Genomic DNA, 13,206 nt, shown 5'->3' with positions numbered 1-13,206 from the left:
ATGCCCCAGCAGCTCTTATGGATTTGATGAACCAAGTGTTCATACCTTATTTAGACTTGCTCGTGATAGTCTTCATTGATGACATATGGATATACTCCCACAGCCAGGAGGAGCATGAGCAGCACCGCAGAATCGCTCTTTAGACTCTGAAAATAGTCAACTATATGCAAATTTTCAAAGTGTAAGTTCTGGTTGAGTTCAGTTGCATTTCTGGGTCATATTGTATCAGCAGAGGGTATTCAGGTTGATCCGAAGAAGATTGAGACAGTCAAGAACTGGCCTAGACCAACATCAGCCACAGAGATCCGGAGTTTCTTGGGATTAGCAGGTTATTATCGGCGGTTTGTGGAGGGGTTTTCATCTATTGCGACCCCGATGACCAGATTGACCCAGAAAAGTGTCCAGTTCGAATGGTCAGATGACTGTGAGGCGAGCTTTCAGAAGCTCAAGACAGCCTTGACCACATCACCGGTGTTGGTTTTGCCCACAGGTTCGGGACCCTATACTGTCTATTGCGATGCTTCCCGTATTGGGATTGGTGCAGTGTTGATGCAGGATGGCAAGGTTATTGCCTATGCTTCGAGGCAGTTGAAGATTCATGAGAAGAACTATCCAGTACATGATCTGGAGTTGGCAGCGATTGTTCACGCATTGAAGATTTGGAGGCATTATTTGTATAGCGTGGCATGTGAAGTATTCACCGATCACAAGAGTCTTCAGTACCTGTTTAAACAGAAGGAGTTGAATTTGAGGCAGAGAAGGTGGTTGGAATTGTTGAAAGATTATGATATCACCATTTTATATCACCTGGGAAAAGCAAATGTGGTGGCCGACGCTTTGAGCAGGAAGTCAGCCAGTATGGGCAGCCTTGCTTATATTCCGGTCAGTCAGAGGCCGCTTACTTTGGATGTTCAGGCCTTAGCCAACCGACTTGTGAGGTTGGATATTTCTGAGCCTAGTCGAGTGCTAGCTGCACGGTCGCTCGCTCTTCATTATTGGAGCGTATCCGCGATCGGCAGTTTGACGATCCTCATTTATGTGTCCTTAAAGACACGGTTCAGCGAGGAGGTGCCAAGCAGGTCACCTTAGATGCTGATGGAGTTTTGAGATTGCAAGGGCGTATTTGTGTGCCAAATGTTGATGGACTTCGAGAATTGATTTTAGAGGAAGCTCACAGTTCCCGATATTCTATTCATCCAGGCGCAACAAAGATGTATCAGGATATTGTGGCATATGTAGCGCGGTATTTGAACTGTCAACAGGTTAAATATGAGCATCAGAAACCTAGTGGTTTATTTCAGAGAATTGAGCTTCCTGAGTGGAAGTGGGAGCGGATCACTATGGACTTCGTTACTGGCCTTCCGATGACTCGGAAGAAGTTTGATGCTGTTTGGGTTATTGTGGATAGGCTGACAAAGTCAGCGCATTTTGTTCCGGTTGCCACAACCTATTCGTCCGAGAGGTTAGCGGGGATTTATATTAAGGAGATTGTTCGCCTTCATGGGGTGTCTATATCTATCATTTCGGATCGAGGCCCGCAGTTTACGTCGCATTTCTGGAAGGCGTTTCAGAAAGAGTTGGGCACCCAAGTTCAGCTGAGCACAACATTTCATCCTCAGACGGACAGTCAGTCCGAGAGGACTATTCAGATTTTAAAAGATATGCTCCGAGCCTGTGTTATTGATTTTGGAGGTTCGTGGGATCAGTTCCTGCCTTTGGCAGAGTTTGCCTATAATAATAGCTATCAATCGAGCATCCAGATGGCTCCTTATGAAGCTTTGTATGGTAGACGGTGTCGATCTCCGATTGGATGGTTTGAGTCGGGAGAGGCTCGGTTGTTGGGTACAGATTTAGTTCAGGAGGCCTTAGATAAGGTCAAGATCATTCAGGATAGGCTTCGTACAGCTCAGTCCAGACAAAAGAGATATGCAGATCGTAAGGTTCGAGATATAGCTTTCATGGTTGGTGAGCGAGTATTGCTCCGAGTGTCGCCTATGAAGGGCGTGATGAGATTTGGGAAGAATGGCAAACTTAGCCCTAGGTTTATTGGGCCACTTGAGATTCTTGATCGTGTGGGAAAGGTGGCTTATAAACTTGCCTTGCCACCTAGCTTATCAGCTGTGCATCCAGTGTTTCACGTATCTATGCTCCGGAAGTATCACGGCGATCCATCGCACGTGTTAGATTTCAGCACTGTCCAATTGGACAAGGATCTATCTTATGAGGAGGAGCCGGTGGCTATTTTAGACCGGCAAGTTCGACAGTTGAGGTCGAAGAGTTTTCCATCAGTGCATGTTCAGTGGAGGGTCAGCCTCCTGAGGCATCGACCTGGGAGTCCTAGTCTGATATGCGGAGCCGTGATCCTCATCTATTCCCTGACTCAGGTACTCCTTTCTTTTGTCCGTTCGAGGACGAACGGTTGCTTTAGAGGTGGAGAATGTGACGACCCAAAGGGTCATCACTTGTTTGCTTAGTCATCCCGTGCTTCCGAGGCCTTGAAAACCTCACTTTTAGTTGCCTCGATTTGCGTGCACAGTCCGGGCGCGCAGCCGGAAAGTTTTGATGATGAAATATATGAATTATGTGAAAAATTTGAAGAATTTTTATATTAATATGAATAAAGTTGACTTTGGTCAACACTTTTGGTAAATGGACCCGGACCCGTGATTTGACGGTCTCGGAAGGTCCGTAGAAAAATATGGGACTTGGCGTATGCCTGGAATCGAATTCCGAGGTCCCAGGCCTGAGAAATGAATTTTTCCGTGAAATTGTTTTCTGAAAATGTTTAAGGAAAATTAAAATGAAATTTGATCAAAAAGTATGGTATCGGGCTCGTATTTTTGTTCCGACGCCCGGTACAGGTCTTAAATATGCGTTAAGCGCTCTCTGTGAAATTTGGTCGAAATCGGACGTCGTTTGACGTGTTTCGGACCTAAATATCTAAAGTTGGAAGTTTATGAACTTGAAATGAAAAATGATGATTTTGAGGTTTGATTCTTTGATTTTGATGTTATTTTAACAATTTGATCGCTCGAGTAAGTTCGTAGGATGTTGTTGAGTTAGTGTTGTGCGATTGGTTGGGAGCCCCGAGGGCTCGGGTGTGCTTTCGGAGGTGTTCGGGGTGGTTTTGGACTTAAGAGGTTAGCAGATTTTCTGCAATTTTCACACAGGGATTTTCTTCATCGCGGTCGCATCAGTTGGCTCGCTTTCGCGTAGTTCTCTGTTTTTCCCCATCGCGTTCGCGTCTTGACTCTCGCGAACGCGTAAGTCAAATTCAGACCCCAGTATTTCCCTTCATCGCGTTCACGTTCTGGCCATCGCGATCGCGATGGTTTATTGTGTTCTCTATCGCGTTCGCGTCCCCTAGCACGCGTTCGCGTAGGCCAATCTTGGACCACCCAGCACTTTCTTCTACGCATTCGCGTTCCCATTCCACGCGTTCTTGATCCTTTGCCCAGTTTACCCTTCGCGAACGCGGCCCCTTTCCCGCGAACGCGAAGGGCAATTTTGCCCAGCGAATTTTTAAGTTCAAAACAGTAGCTATTACGGGATTATTCCCATTTGTCACGAACCTTGTCTTCTCCACAGCACCTAGGCGAATTTTAGAGCTAATCTTCACCAAAGCTTCTTGGGTAAGTATTATCTAACTCTTCTTCTTCATTTTCTGTCATCATTTATCAAATTCCTAGCCCTAAATCATGAAATTCGAGGTAGAAATTAGGGGTTTTGGGTAGAGTAGGGTTTTGGGAATTTTGGGTGATTCAACCTCAATTTGGGGTCGAATCTTAAAACAAATTACATACTTGGACTCGTGGGGTTATGGGTGATTGGGTTTTGGTCCGAGCCTCGTGTTTGGACCATGTGGGCCCGGTGTCGGTTTTGCAAATTTTGGGCAGAATGTTGGAAAAAAATATATTTAGGCATTTGGATTGGATTGTTGAGTATTATTGATGATATTAAATCAATTGTGTATAGATACGATTGAATTGGAGCCAAGTTTGAAAGGAAAAGCGTTGCTTGAGGATTGAATTGGCCATAAACCTTCGAGGTAAGTGTTTGATCTAACTTTGGCTTGAGGGAATAGGATTAGGGTGTTGTTTGCTAATTGTTAAATGTTGAGTACGGTGTATAGGCATGGTGACGAGTATCTATACACCGGTGTCTAGCATGACCGTGGGTCCTTGTTTGTACTTATTCTGATGTTGTTATGACTCTTCCATGTTAATTGATAAATCCTAAGTAACGCGAAGAGTATGAGAATTGATTGTGAATTGTAAAGTCTTTGGAGCGTTGGCTCGAACATTAAAAAGACTATTGAATAAGAAATGAAAGAAATGGGAAGAAATATGATTAATCCCTTGCCGGGATGGTTTGAGTATATTGATTTTCTCCCTTGCCGGAATGTGAAGGTTATTGTTGTTGCTCCCTTGCCGGGAATTAGCTGTTTACTGGTGTTTTTCCCTTGCCGGGACGTTTCTTATTATCTGTCTATCCCCTCGCCCCGTTTGGTTGTGATTGTTGTTTGGGTGAGGAAGAGTGATATTTGCACGAAGGGTCATTCCGTGCCATGTTTTGATTATATTTGCACGAAGGGTCATTCCGTGCCATGTTTTGATTATATTTGCACGAAGGGTCATTCCGTGCCATGTTTTGATTATATTTGCACGAAGGTTCATTCCGTGCCATATTTTGACTATATTTGCACGAAGGGTCATTCCGTGCCATGTTATGAGAGTTATGTGAGGAAAAGCACGAAGGGTGATGCCGTGCACTTTATTTGATTGCTTTTGGTGAGGATGAGAGTAAAAGCTCGAAGGTTGATGCCGTGCAACTGTTGTTTTCCTGCTTGTTAATTATTGTGGTGCCCTGTTTCTTACTTAAGTTGATGACTTCTATATCCGGATTGTACTCCCCCATAGCATGTTTCCCTCCCCTTGTAACTGTTTAGTTTCGGTATTTCTTTCCTTTTATTGCATATATATATATGTTGAACTGCACAGGTTGATTTGGTAGTCCTGTCTAGCCTCGTCACTACTTCGCCGGGGTTAGGCCAGGCACTTACCAGCACATGGGGTCGGTTGTGCTGATTCTACACTCTGCGCTCTTTTTGCGCAGATACAGGTTTCGGACAGCATCAGCAGTAGTAGTGTGAGTGTTCGCATTCCGACCATCGAGACACCGAGGTAGCCTTACAGGCGTCCGCAGGACCCGACGTCTCCTCTATCTTTATTTTCATTCTGTTATCTCATGTATTCGAGACAAACAATTTTATATTTCTTTCAAACGGTTGTGTTTAGTATTCTTAGAAGTTCGTGAGTATTGTGACACCAGTTCTTGGGTAGTGAATTATGTTTGGATTTCTGTATCGCATCTAGTAACATTTACTAAGTCTTCCGCTAAATTAATTTATTCCGCTGTAATCATATTATTATTGCTAAATGTTTTAAGTAAGAGTTGGCTTGCCTAGCTCCCACTAGTAGGCGTCATCACGACTCCCGATGGTGGGAAATCCGGGTCGTGACAGCTTAAGCCAAAATTCTTGTTAAAGGTGAAGGGATTCCAACCATCCCACCTTATCTTTTAGATTCTAAGGGTTGTTTCCTTAAGAGAGCACCTCCTCTTTTTTTTATTTTGATGACGCCTACCGATGGTGGGAAATCCGGGTCGTGACAGCTTAAGCCAAAATTCTTGTTAAAGGTGAAGGGATTCCAACCATCCCACCTTATCTTTTAGATTCTAAGGGTTGTTTCCTTAAGAGAGCACCTCCATTTTTTTTATTTTGAAAAAATAATGATTCTGTTAATTCTTTCAATTTCAGTAAGACTAGGAATCAAAAATGAATGTTTAGATTAAAAGGTTAAATGTGATTAGTCAAATAATATAAGGAATATGTTCGTAATTAAACAATAACTCGAGGACTAAAATTTATTATTTTTCGAATTACTGAATCTTATTCAATATTTATAGACCTCTTCTATGTAACTTATTTATTAGGGGCGGATGTACACGTACATGTATGGGTTCAATTGAATCGATAACTTTTGATGTGTAGCACAAATTTATGGATAAAATTTCACTGAAATTGCAATAAAATAGTAAACATGGACCCGTAACTTTAAGAATATAATAGATTCAATTAAAATTCTTAAAGTTTGAGCCCCTGGAATTAAAATTCTGGATCCGCCTATGTTATTTATTAGCTTAAATATTTATTCTCAATAATCGCTTTTTTAGGATAATCAAATCAATGTATGATAAAAACAAAGAGCTTCATACTAGTTGAATCTTCTTTACTAGTATTTGTTGACTATGTGAACAGACAAAAAAGAAAAAGAACTACAAAAATTACTGGAAGACGGGAGCTTATCATACATATGCAAATTTACCTATGTGCATAGGCGGATCAAGGATTTTTAGTATAGGAGTGCACTACTTAAAAAAAGAAGGAAAATATGTATTAATTGGGAATTGATCCACATTCCTTTCAGTAAATAACTCAACCTTTAACCAAGTGCACCATTAAGCCTTCTTGGAACATGAGTGCCACTACTTAATAGTATACCAATTTTAGAAAATATATACATAAAATATTTAATTTTGCGGAGAGACCATTGGTTCACGTGCCCCACAATCTTGCTTATGTATCCGCCCCTGCCAATGTGGACCCAGATTGAATTCAACCTTCATTTCTATTGGCTTCTAAAATAATTCTAGTCACAAAAAATAAATAACAAGATGCCAAATCCAAATGGTTTACATTAATAACAATATTCCTTTTTTGGTCAATATATACTATTCATCAAGAAATCTAGAGTATATATTTAGTTATTCTACTGCAAAAAAGAATTTTGGAATTTGCCAGTAGGGAAATGAAAAGTTCCCAGATGGTAACATATTGAAAGCCAGCCCTTTCAGGGTTTATATAAAAGGCTGTGAGACCACGCAAATAAAATATATAGAGGCACAAGAATTTCCCAGTTTTGTTTTTTCAACAAATATACACACAAAAGAGTTCTCCTGTTCTTTTTTTCAATAATGACATCTCCAAAAGTTACCTTGAAAGACCTTCACTCTTTCCATTTTAATGATAGAGAACTGTTCATGCGGCTGGTCATGATCCTGTATCGCAATCCAGCTGAGTCCTTGTTAGTCATGGCTTTGTGGTTCTGGCTACAAAACCATGCTCATTTTACAAATGCACTTGTAAAGATAGCGAAGGCACCAAATATAGTGCTGAACTCGTTATCTAATGAAGCCTCGACATGCTTGAAATGTCTTCAGTCGATGGTCCCCCCAATGGCTAATCCTGGAGGCCAGGACATGCCACTCACTACTCTAATAACGGATGGCGATATTTCTTTCCAAATTGTGTATCAAACAAGGTTTACTATGATAAGTGGAATCAAACATTACTTGAACAATGTTTTTTCTATCGTGTTCGCGGATATTTTACTCCAACTCTTTCCAGGGAGATCAAGAATTCTCCTGAATTCAACATTTGGTTCTATAGAAGTTGTTCCAAGGACCCTGGATTATATTATCCCGACTGAAGAAGGGCCATTGGATAGTTTTTGGTCCTTAAATCCTGCAGTACCAGTAGAAGATCGGACTCTATTCTTGACATTCTCAAAAGGTTACCCTGTGACTGAAGCAGAGGTGATTGATCTCTTCAACTCTAAATATAGAGATTGTATTGAGGACATTCATATGGTGCCATCGACTACATTGGACCATTCGTTATACGCTCGAATGGTGGTTCGAGATGTTTCAACCGTTGATCAAATCTTGAGCACATGTGCTATTGCTAAGTTCAGGATTAATGAAAAACATGTTTGGGCTAGGAAATATGAACGTAGAGATAAACACTTTTAGTAGTAATACCAATTGTTGTGCATGTATATTGTATACAAAAATACATTTACATGTATATGATAAATTATAAAATTACCATACAGTTGTGATAAATAAGTGTTCCTGGAAAAGTGAATAGTAGTAATAAAAGAAAAATATGTTCACTGATTCAAGCTTCAATCTACAGCTTTTAATTGCTTTTTTGTTTTTCCTTGCCTGGAACTGATCAGTCTCACTCTGACTGGCCTAGATTGTCAAAGGGTCCAAACTTCTAAGAAACTACAACCGATCCCAATCGAGAATTGTGTTCTTATTATTTCTCAAATTGATGTAGTGTTAATTAAATAAAATATTCAAGGAGATAAAGGACAATTTTGCAATTAAGGTTATTACGGTGTTTTAGAGCAACGATAAAGTTATTCCCGTGTGAACTATAGGTCACAGGTTCAAGCTGTAGAATCAGCAACGGATGCTTGCATCAAGGTAGGCTACCTACCTAACACCCCCTGTATATAAGTTATTTAACATATCAGATTATAAACTTTACATTGGAGCAGAATATTAAAAGAAATTTTCTTGATGAAACAAAAATTTGGAAATTTATTTACTTTCTCTGCTCTTTATTTTCTATAAAAGTAAGAGATCCACTAGATTAATGTATATAAGTTAAAATCCGGCGCTTAAAATTGGTCAAATTGACGCGTAATAAATGATGGAATATATTATAAATAGATTTATTTAAATAATTCGGAAATAAAAATGCAAATTATTAAGATATAAAAAATTGAATAAGTACATTAATTCATATTGGTTATAAGCTATTAGTGTACGTGCTTTACACGTGCGTACACGTCAATCAATTAAAAAACACATACAAAAGTAATAACTTATTGTAACTCTATCCTAGACCACTAAGTATACAACTTGAAAAGATCACGTAAATATTATTACACAATTTTTAAGCTATAAATACAATAAATAAAAGTGTAATTTTTTTTTTTATAATATTGAAAATCGTTTTAGCTAGCTTAATAAAAGAATAACTCTCGCCCCACATACCTTAGACCTCTTATTACAAATTTTAGTACTTTTTATGTAATTTGTGAATTATATTATTTATTTCCTTTAAAAGAATATGTCTTTATAATCTAATTTAGCTCAAAAAATTAGTCAAATTGTCCTTGAAAAGCAAAGGAATTATATCAAAACTAGATTTACTATGATTCTTAAATAATATTCGAAGCATTTGAGATACGAAATTTAGTAATGATTAATGTATATAAGTTATAATCTAGCTCTTAAAATTAGTCAAGTTGACCCGTGATAAACGGAGGAATATAATATAACTAGATTTACTTAAATGATTCAGAAAAAAATACGAATTATTAAGATATGAAATTTAGTAAGTGATATGTATATAAATTATAATCTAGCGCTTAAAATTAATCAAATTGACGTGTGATAAACGGAGGAATATAGTATAACTAGATTTACTTAAATGATTCGAAAACAACATTGTGATTATTGAGATATAAAATATTTAGTAAGTACATAAATGTATATTAGTTATAAATTATTAGTGTATGTGCTTTACACGTGCGTTACACATGCGTATCGTGTCAATTATAAAAATAGATATACAAAAGTAATAAATTATTGTATGTCTATCCTATACCGTAGAGTATACAACTTGAAAAGATCACGTAAGTATTACTAAATAATATTTTAAACTATAAGATAAATAAGAAAATAAAAAGTATAAGAATTTTAATAACATTGAAGTTAATCGATTTAGCTAGCTAAATAAAATATAACTCCCGCCCCACATACCTTAGTCGATCAAACTAAGAATATTGTACCTTGTTTCCAGCTATAGTGAATTATATATATATGTTTTCATTTCTTTCCTGTCTGTTTCTCTATTACTTTTTTCACAAAACTAACTTTTAGAATTATTAAGAAATGCATCGTAATTCTCTCTAGGTTCTCGGCGCACGTTATGCTAACGTACGTCCACCGGAAGGAGATAAGGGGACGACCAAAACAACAGCTCGTCACTATTGGTAAGTACAAAGGTTATAGCTGAAACAATAGAAAGAGGCAATACACAATAGCTCGCGACACCGCCGGAAAACCAATTTCCGTCCAGTTCATTGATTGTAAATAAACCACAGGCACCGAATGCAATAGCAAAGCGATTAAACCTAAGTGGGATGTCAGTTGAGGAACACCACCAGTCGGTATCACTGAAATCGTTAATTGGGGCTCAAACTCAGGTGAATCTGGGAGAAGAATCAAGTGGTAATCAAAGCATATCTCAACAATTTGAAAGAGACATTCAGCAGGCATCCTCTGGGGATGGAAAGAAAGAAACTACAACGGAAAATCAAGTAACTGACCAGCTTGGCTTGTCTAGTAATAAAAACAAACAGGTGGTGGGCAGTGAAATAGAAGACCAGGGCAAGCATGAGACTAAGGCAACAGAAGTAGGAGACCCTAATAGATCGCGGGTTAATCTGTTTGCAAGCAATAGAGCAGCTGAGAATGGCATGATGCTGACATATATGGCACCAGACATTGTCAATGGCAAGGTAGTAGTGAAATTAGACAAGGGGGAGGTCGAGAAGGAAATCATAAAATGGAAGAATGCCCTGATAGTATAAATTATTAGTGAGAAACCTGGATATAACTACATGAAACAGTTTGTGGCTCGCACATGGTGCAATGTGATTGAACCAATTCTTTACCTCCATGAAGAAGGTTACTACATCGTGAAGTTCCAAAATATAGAAGATCTTCGGGAAGTTTTGCATGGAGGTCCATATAGTATCAATAGCATGCTATGATATTAAAGCAATGAGCACCAGATTTTGATCTATCAAATGAATTCCTAACAGAAATTCCTTTGCGAGTCACTTTCCCCAAATTGCTAATGAACTGTTGGGGATATAAATCTCTTAGTACAATGGCTAGTGCGATTAGTAAGTCTGTATTTGTAGATGAATGTACAACTAACCAAACCAGAGTATCATATGCTAGGATCCTAATTGACGTGAATGTTACTAAGGAAGTAACAAGCGAGATAACAATGGAGGATCCATCCGGAAGACAATTTCAGCAAGCCATTTTCTATGAATGGAAACCAGAATATTGTGCAGAGTGCCTCAAACTTGGGCATGCTTGCAGCAAAGCCAAGAAAGAAGTACCAATAGGTCAGGCACAAAGAGGCAGAAGACAAAGGAGAGTAGTTCCAACCTGGATACCTAAGGGCACAGTCACACAAAAGGAGAAGGAGGATACACTGGATCATCCACCATCAAATACTAAAGAGAATAGAGCATCACATCAAGCTCAAGAGTACAATGGCAAGGAACAGCATGCACATGACACTAACCAGCAGAAGAACTAGCAATTAGCAAAGAAGGTGTTAGGGAGCCTAGGGAAAAAAGCAATGCTTACACAAGGAGGAACACAACACAAGGAGACAATAACTGGAGGTAATGCTGTAACAATCATGAATGTATTCCAATCATTACAAGCTGTGGAACCTGAGACAGGGAAAGCCAAACCTCCTGATATAGGAGGGAAACCACAAAATCAACAATGACTTGGTTAATTTGGAATGTTAGAGGATTGAATAAGAGATATAAACAAAAAGAAACAAAGCAGTATCTAAAAGTAAAGTACATAAAAATAGCTGGCTTGTTGAAACTAAAGTCAAAGAGAAGAGTTCTGGGGTTATTAAAAAAGGATTGCACCAAATTGGAAGATAATTAGTAATTACAACAATGCCTCCAATGGAAGAATTTGGATCCCGTGGGATGAGAAAGCATACAATGTGCAAGAAATTGAGAATGATGCTCAATTCATACACTGCTATGTCAGATATACAAAAAGTACCTTTGCTTGCTATATGACAGTGGTGTATGGATACAATGCAATGGAGCAAAGGAAAGACATGTGGAAGAAAATACACAGTTTGGCACCTGGGAAACAACTATGGATGATTAGTTGAGACTTTAATGCTATGCTAACTCCACAAGACAGAATCTCAAAAGTATCTGTGACTCTAGCAGATATTCATGACATTGCAAAGTGGTACCACAATCTGTATCTAACTGAAATCCCATGGAGAGGTGAATACTTCACTTGGACAAACAAGCAACAAGGAGATGATAGAGTCAGAAGCAGGCTGGATAGAACACTTGGAAATGATTGCTGGATGATGCAACATGACCATCTTACCGTCAATTATGAAGATCCTTTTATTTCAGACCATGCAGCAATGTTGATCCCTATTACACAGTCCACCATCAACATCAAAGTGCCTTTCAAATTTTTCAATGTTTGGGCTGATTATTCTGAATTTCCTCACATAGTAGCTGAAGGATGGAAGCAAAACCACATCAGGGGAAGAATGAAGATTATTTGGTATAAGCTAAAAGATATTAAACCAAGGTTTAAGCAACTGAATAAAGAGGTATATAAAGGAGTTACTGAGAGAATTAATCAAGCATGGAATAAGCTGAAGAGCATACAAGCGCAAATGCACAATCAGTATACTGATGCACTAGGTGACCAAGAAAATGATTGCTTGCAGCAGTTGGAATCCTGGTCCCTAATTGAGGAAAGCATATTGCAACAAAAAAACCCGAGCTAATTGGATTTAATTGGGAGATTCAAACAACAAATAATTGTCAGCAATCACGAAAGAGAAAAGGCAGAAGAAGCAGATCAGTGAGCTTAAATCACAAACATGAAGGAACCTCACTGAAGCTGCTGATATCAAAGAGGAACCGATGCAATTCTACAAAGCTCTAATGGGAACATCAGCCAAGCATCTACATGCAGTTAATAGAATGGTTATGAAAAAAGGGCCAACCTTGATACATCAACAACAAGTAGAGCTGTGTGCTGAAGTGACAGATGCAGAGATATACAAAGGCTTATGCTCAATAGGCAATGAGAAAGCCCCTGGAATTGATGGCTACAATGAAGTTTTCTTCAAAAAGACTTGGCCAATCATTAGGAATGAGGTTTGAAATGCAATCAAAGAGTTCTTTCGGACATGAATTATGTATAAAGCAACTAACTGTACAACCATTACTCTGCTCCCCAAAGTGCCTAATCCAGAAACAGTAAGAGAATACAGACCTATTGCTTGTTGCACAATATTGTACAAGCTGATTGCTAAAGTGTTAGCCGACAGAATGCAAATAGTGATGCCATGTATTATATCTGAAGCATAAGCTGGCTTTATTGCTATAAGAAGAATCTCTGATAATATCATCTTAGCACATGAACTAGTGAAAGCATATAATAGGAAACATATTTCTCCTAGGTGTATGATTAACA

At 38.7% G+C, this 13,206-nt stretch overlaps 2 protein-coding genes across 2 annotated transcripts; both read left to right on the top strand.

Annotated features, from left to right (window-relative positions):
• Positions 7,036–7,872, top strand: LOC109219477. The gene has a single exon (XM_019383939.1). The coding sequence runs from the start codon at positions 7,036–7,038 to the stop codon at positions 7,870–7,872; it is 837 nt and encodes a 278-aa protein (XP_019239484.1).
• On the top strand, positions 11,879–12,893 carry LOC109219468. The gene is made up of 2 exons (XM_019383929.1): positions 11,879–12,465; positions 12,614–12,893. The coding sequence occupies exons 1-2, from the start codon at positions 11,879–11,881 to the stop codon at positions 12,891–12,893; spliced, it is 867 nt and encodes a 288-aa protein (XP_019239474.1).

Source organism: Nicotiana attenuata, chromosome 2, assembly GCF_001879085.1.
Source record: "Nicotiana attenuata strain UT chromosome 2, NIATTr2, whole genome shotgun sequence".
Classification (NCBI taxonomy): Eukaryota; Viridiplantae; Streptophyta; class Magnoliopsida; order Solanales; family Solanaceae; genus Nicotiana; species Nicotiana attenuata.
Note: the sequence above shows the minus strand (reverse complement) of the source record. Positions and strands in the feature narration are given on the sequence as shown.

What these genes read in the sequence shown, in the direction of transcription:
- LOC109219477 (XM_019383939.1), top strand. Translation starts at nt 7,036, where the DNA reads ATGACATCTCCAAAAGTTACCTTGAAAGACCTTCACTCTTTCCATTTT.
- LOC109219468 (XM_019383929.1), top strand. Translation starts at nt 11,879, where the DNA reads ATGCTAACTCCACAAGACAGAATCTCAAAAGTATCTGTGACTCTAGCA. An exon ending in TTGCAGCAGTTGGAATCCTG is followed by an intron (nt 12,466 to 12,613) that starts GTCCCTAATTGA and finishes ACAAACATGAAG; the next exon opens with GAACCTCACTGAAGCTGCTG.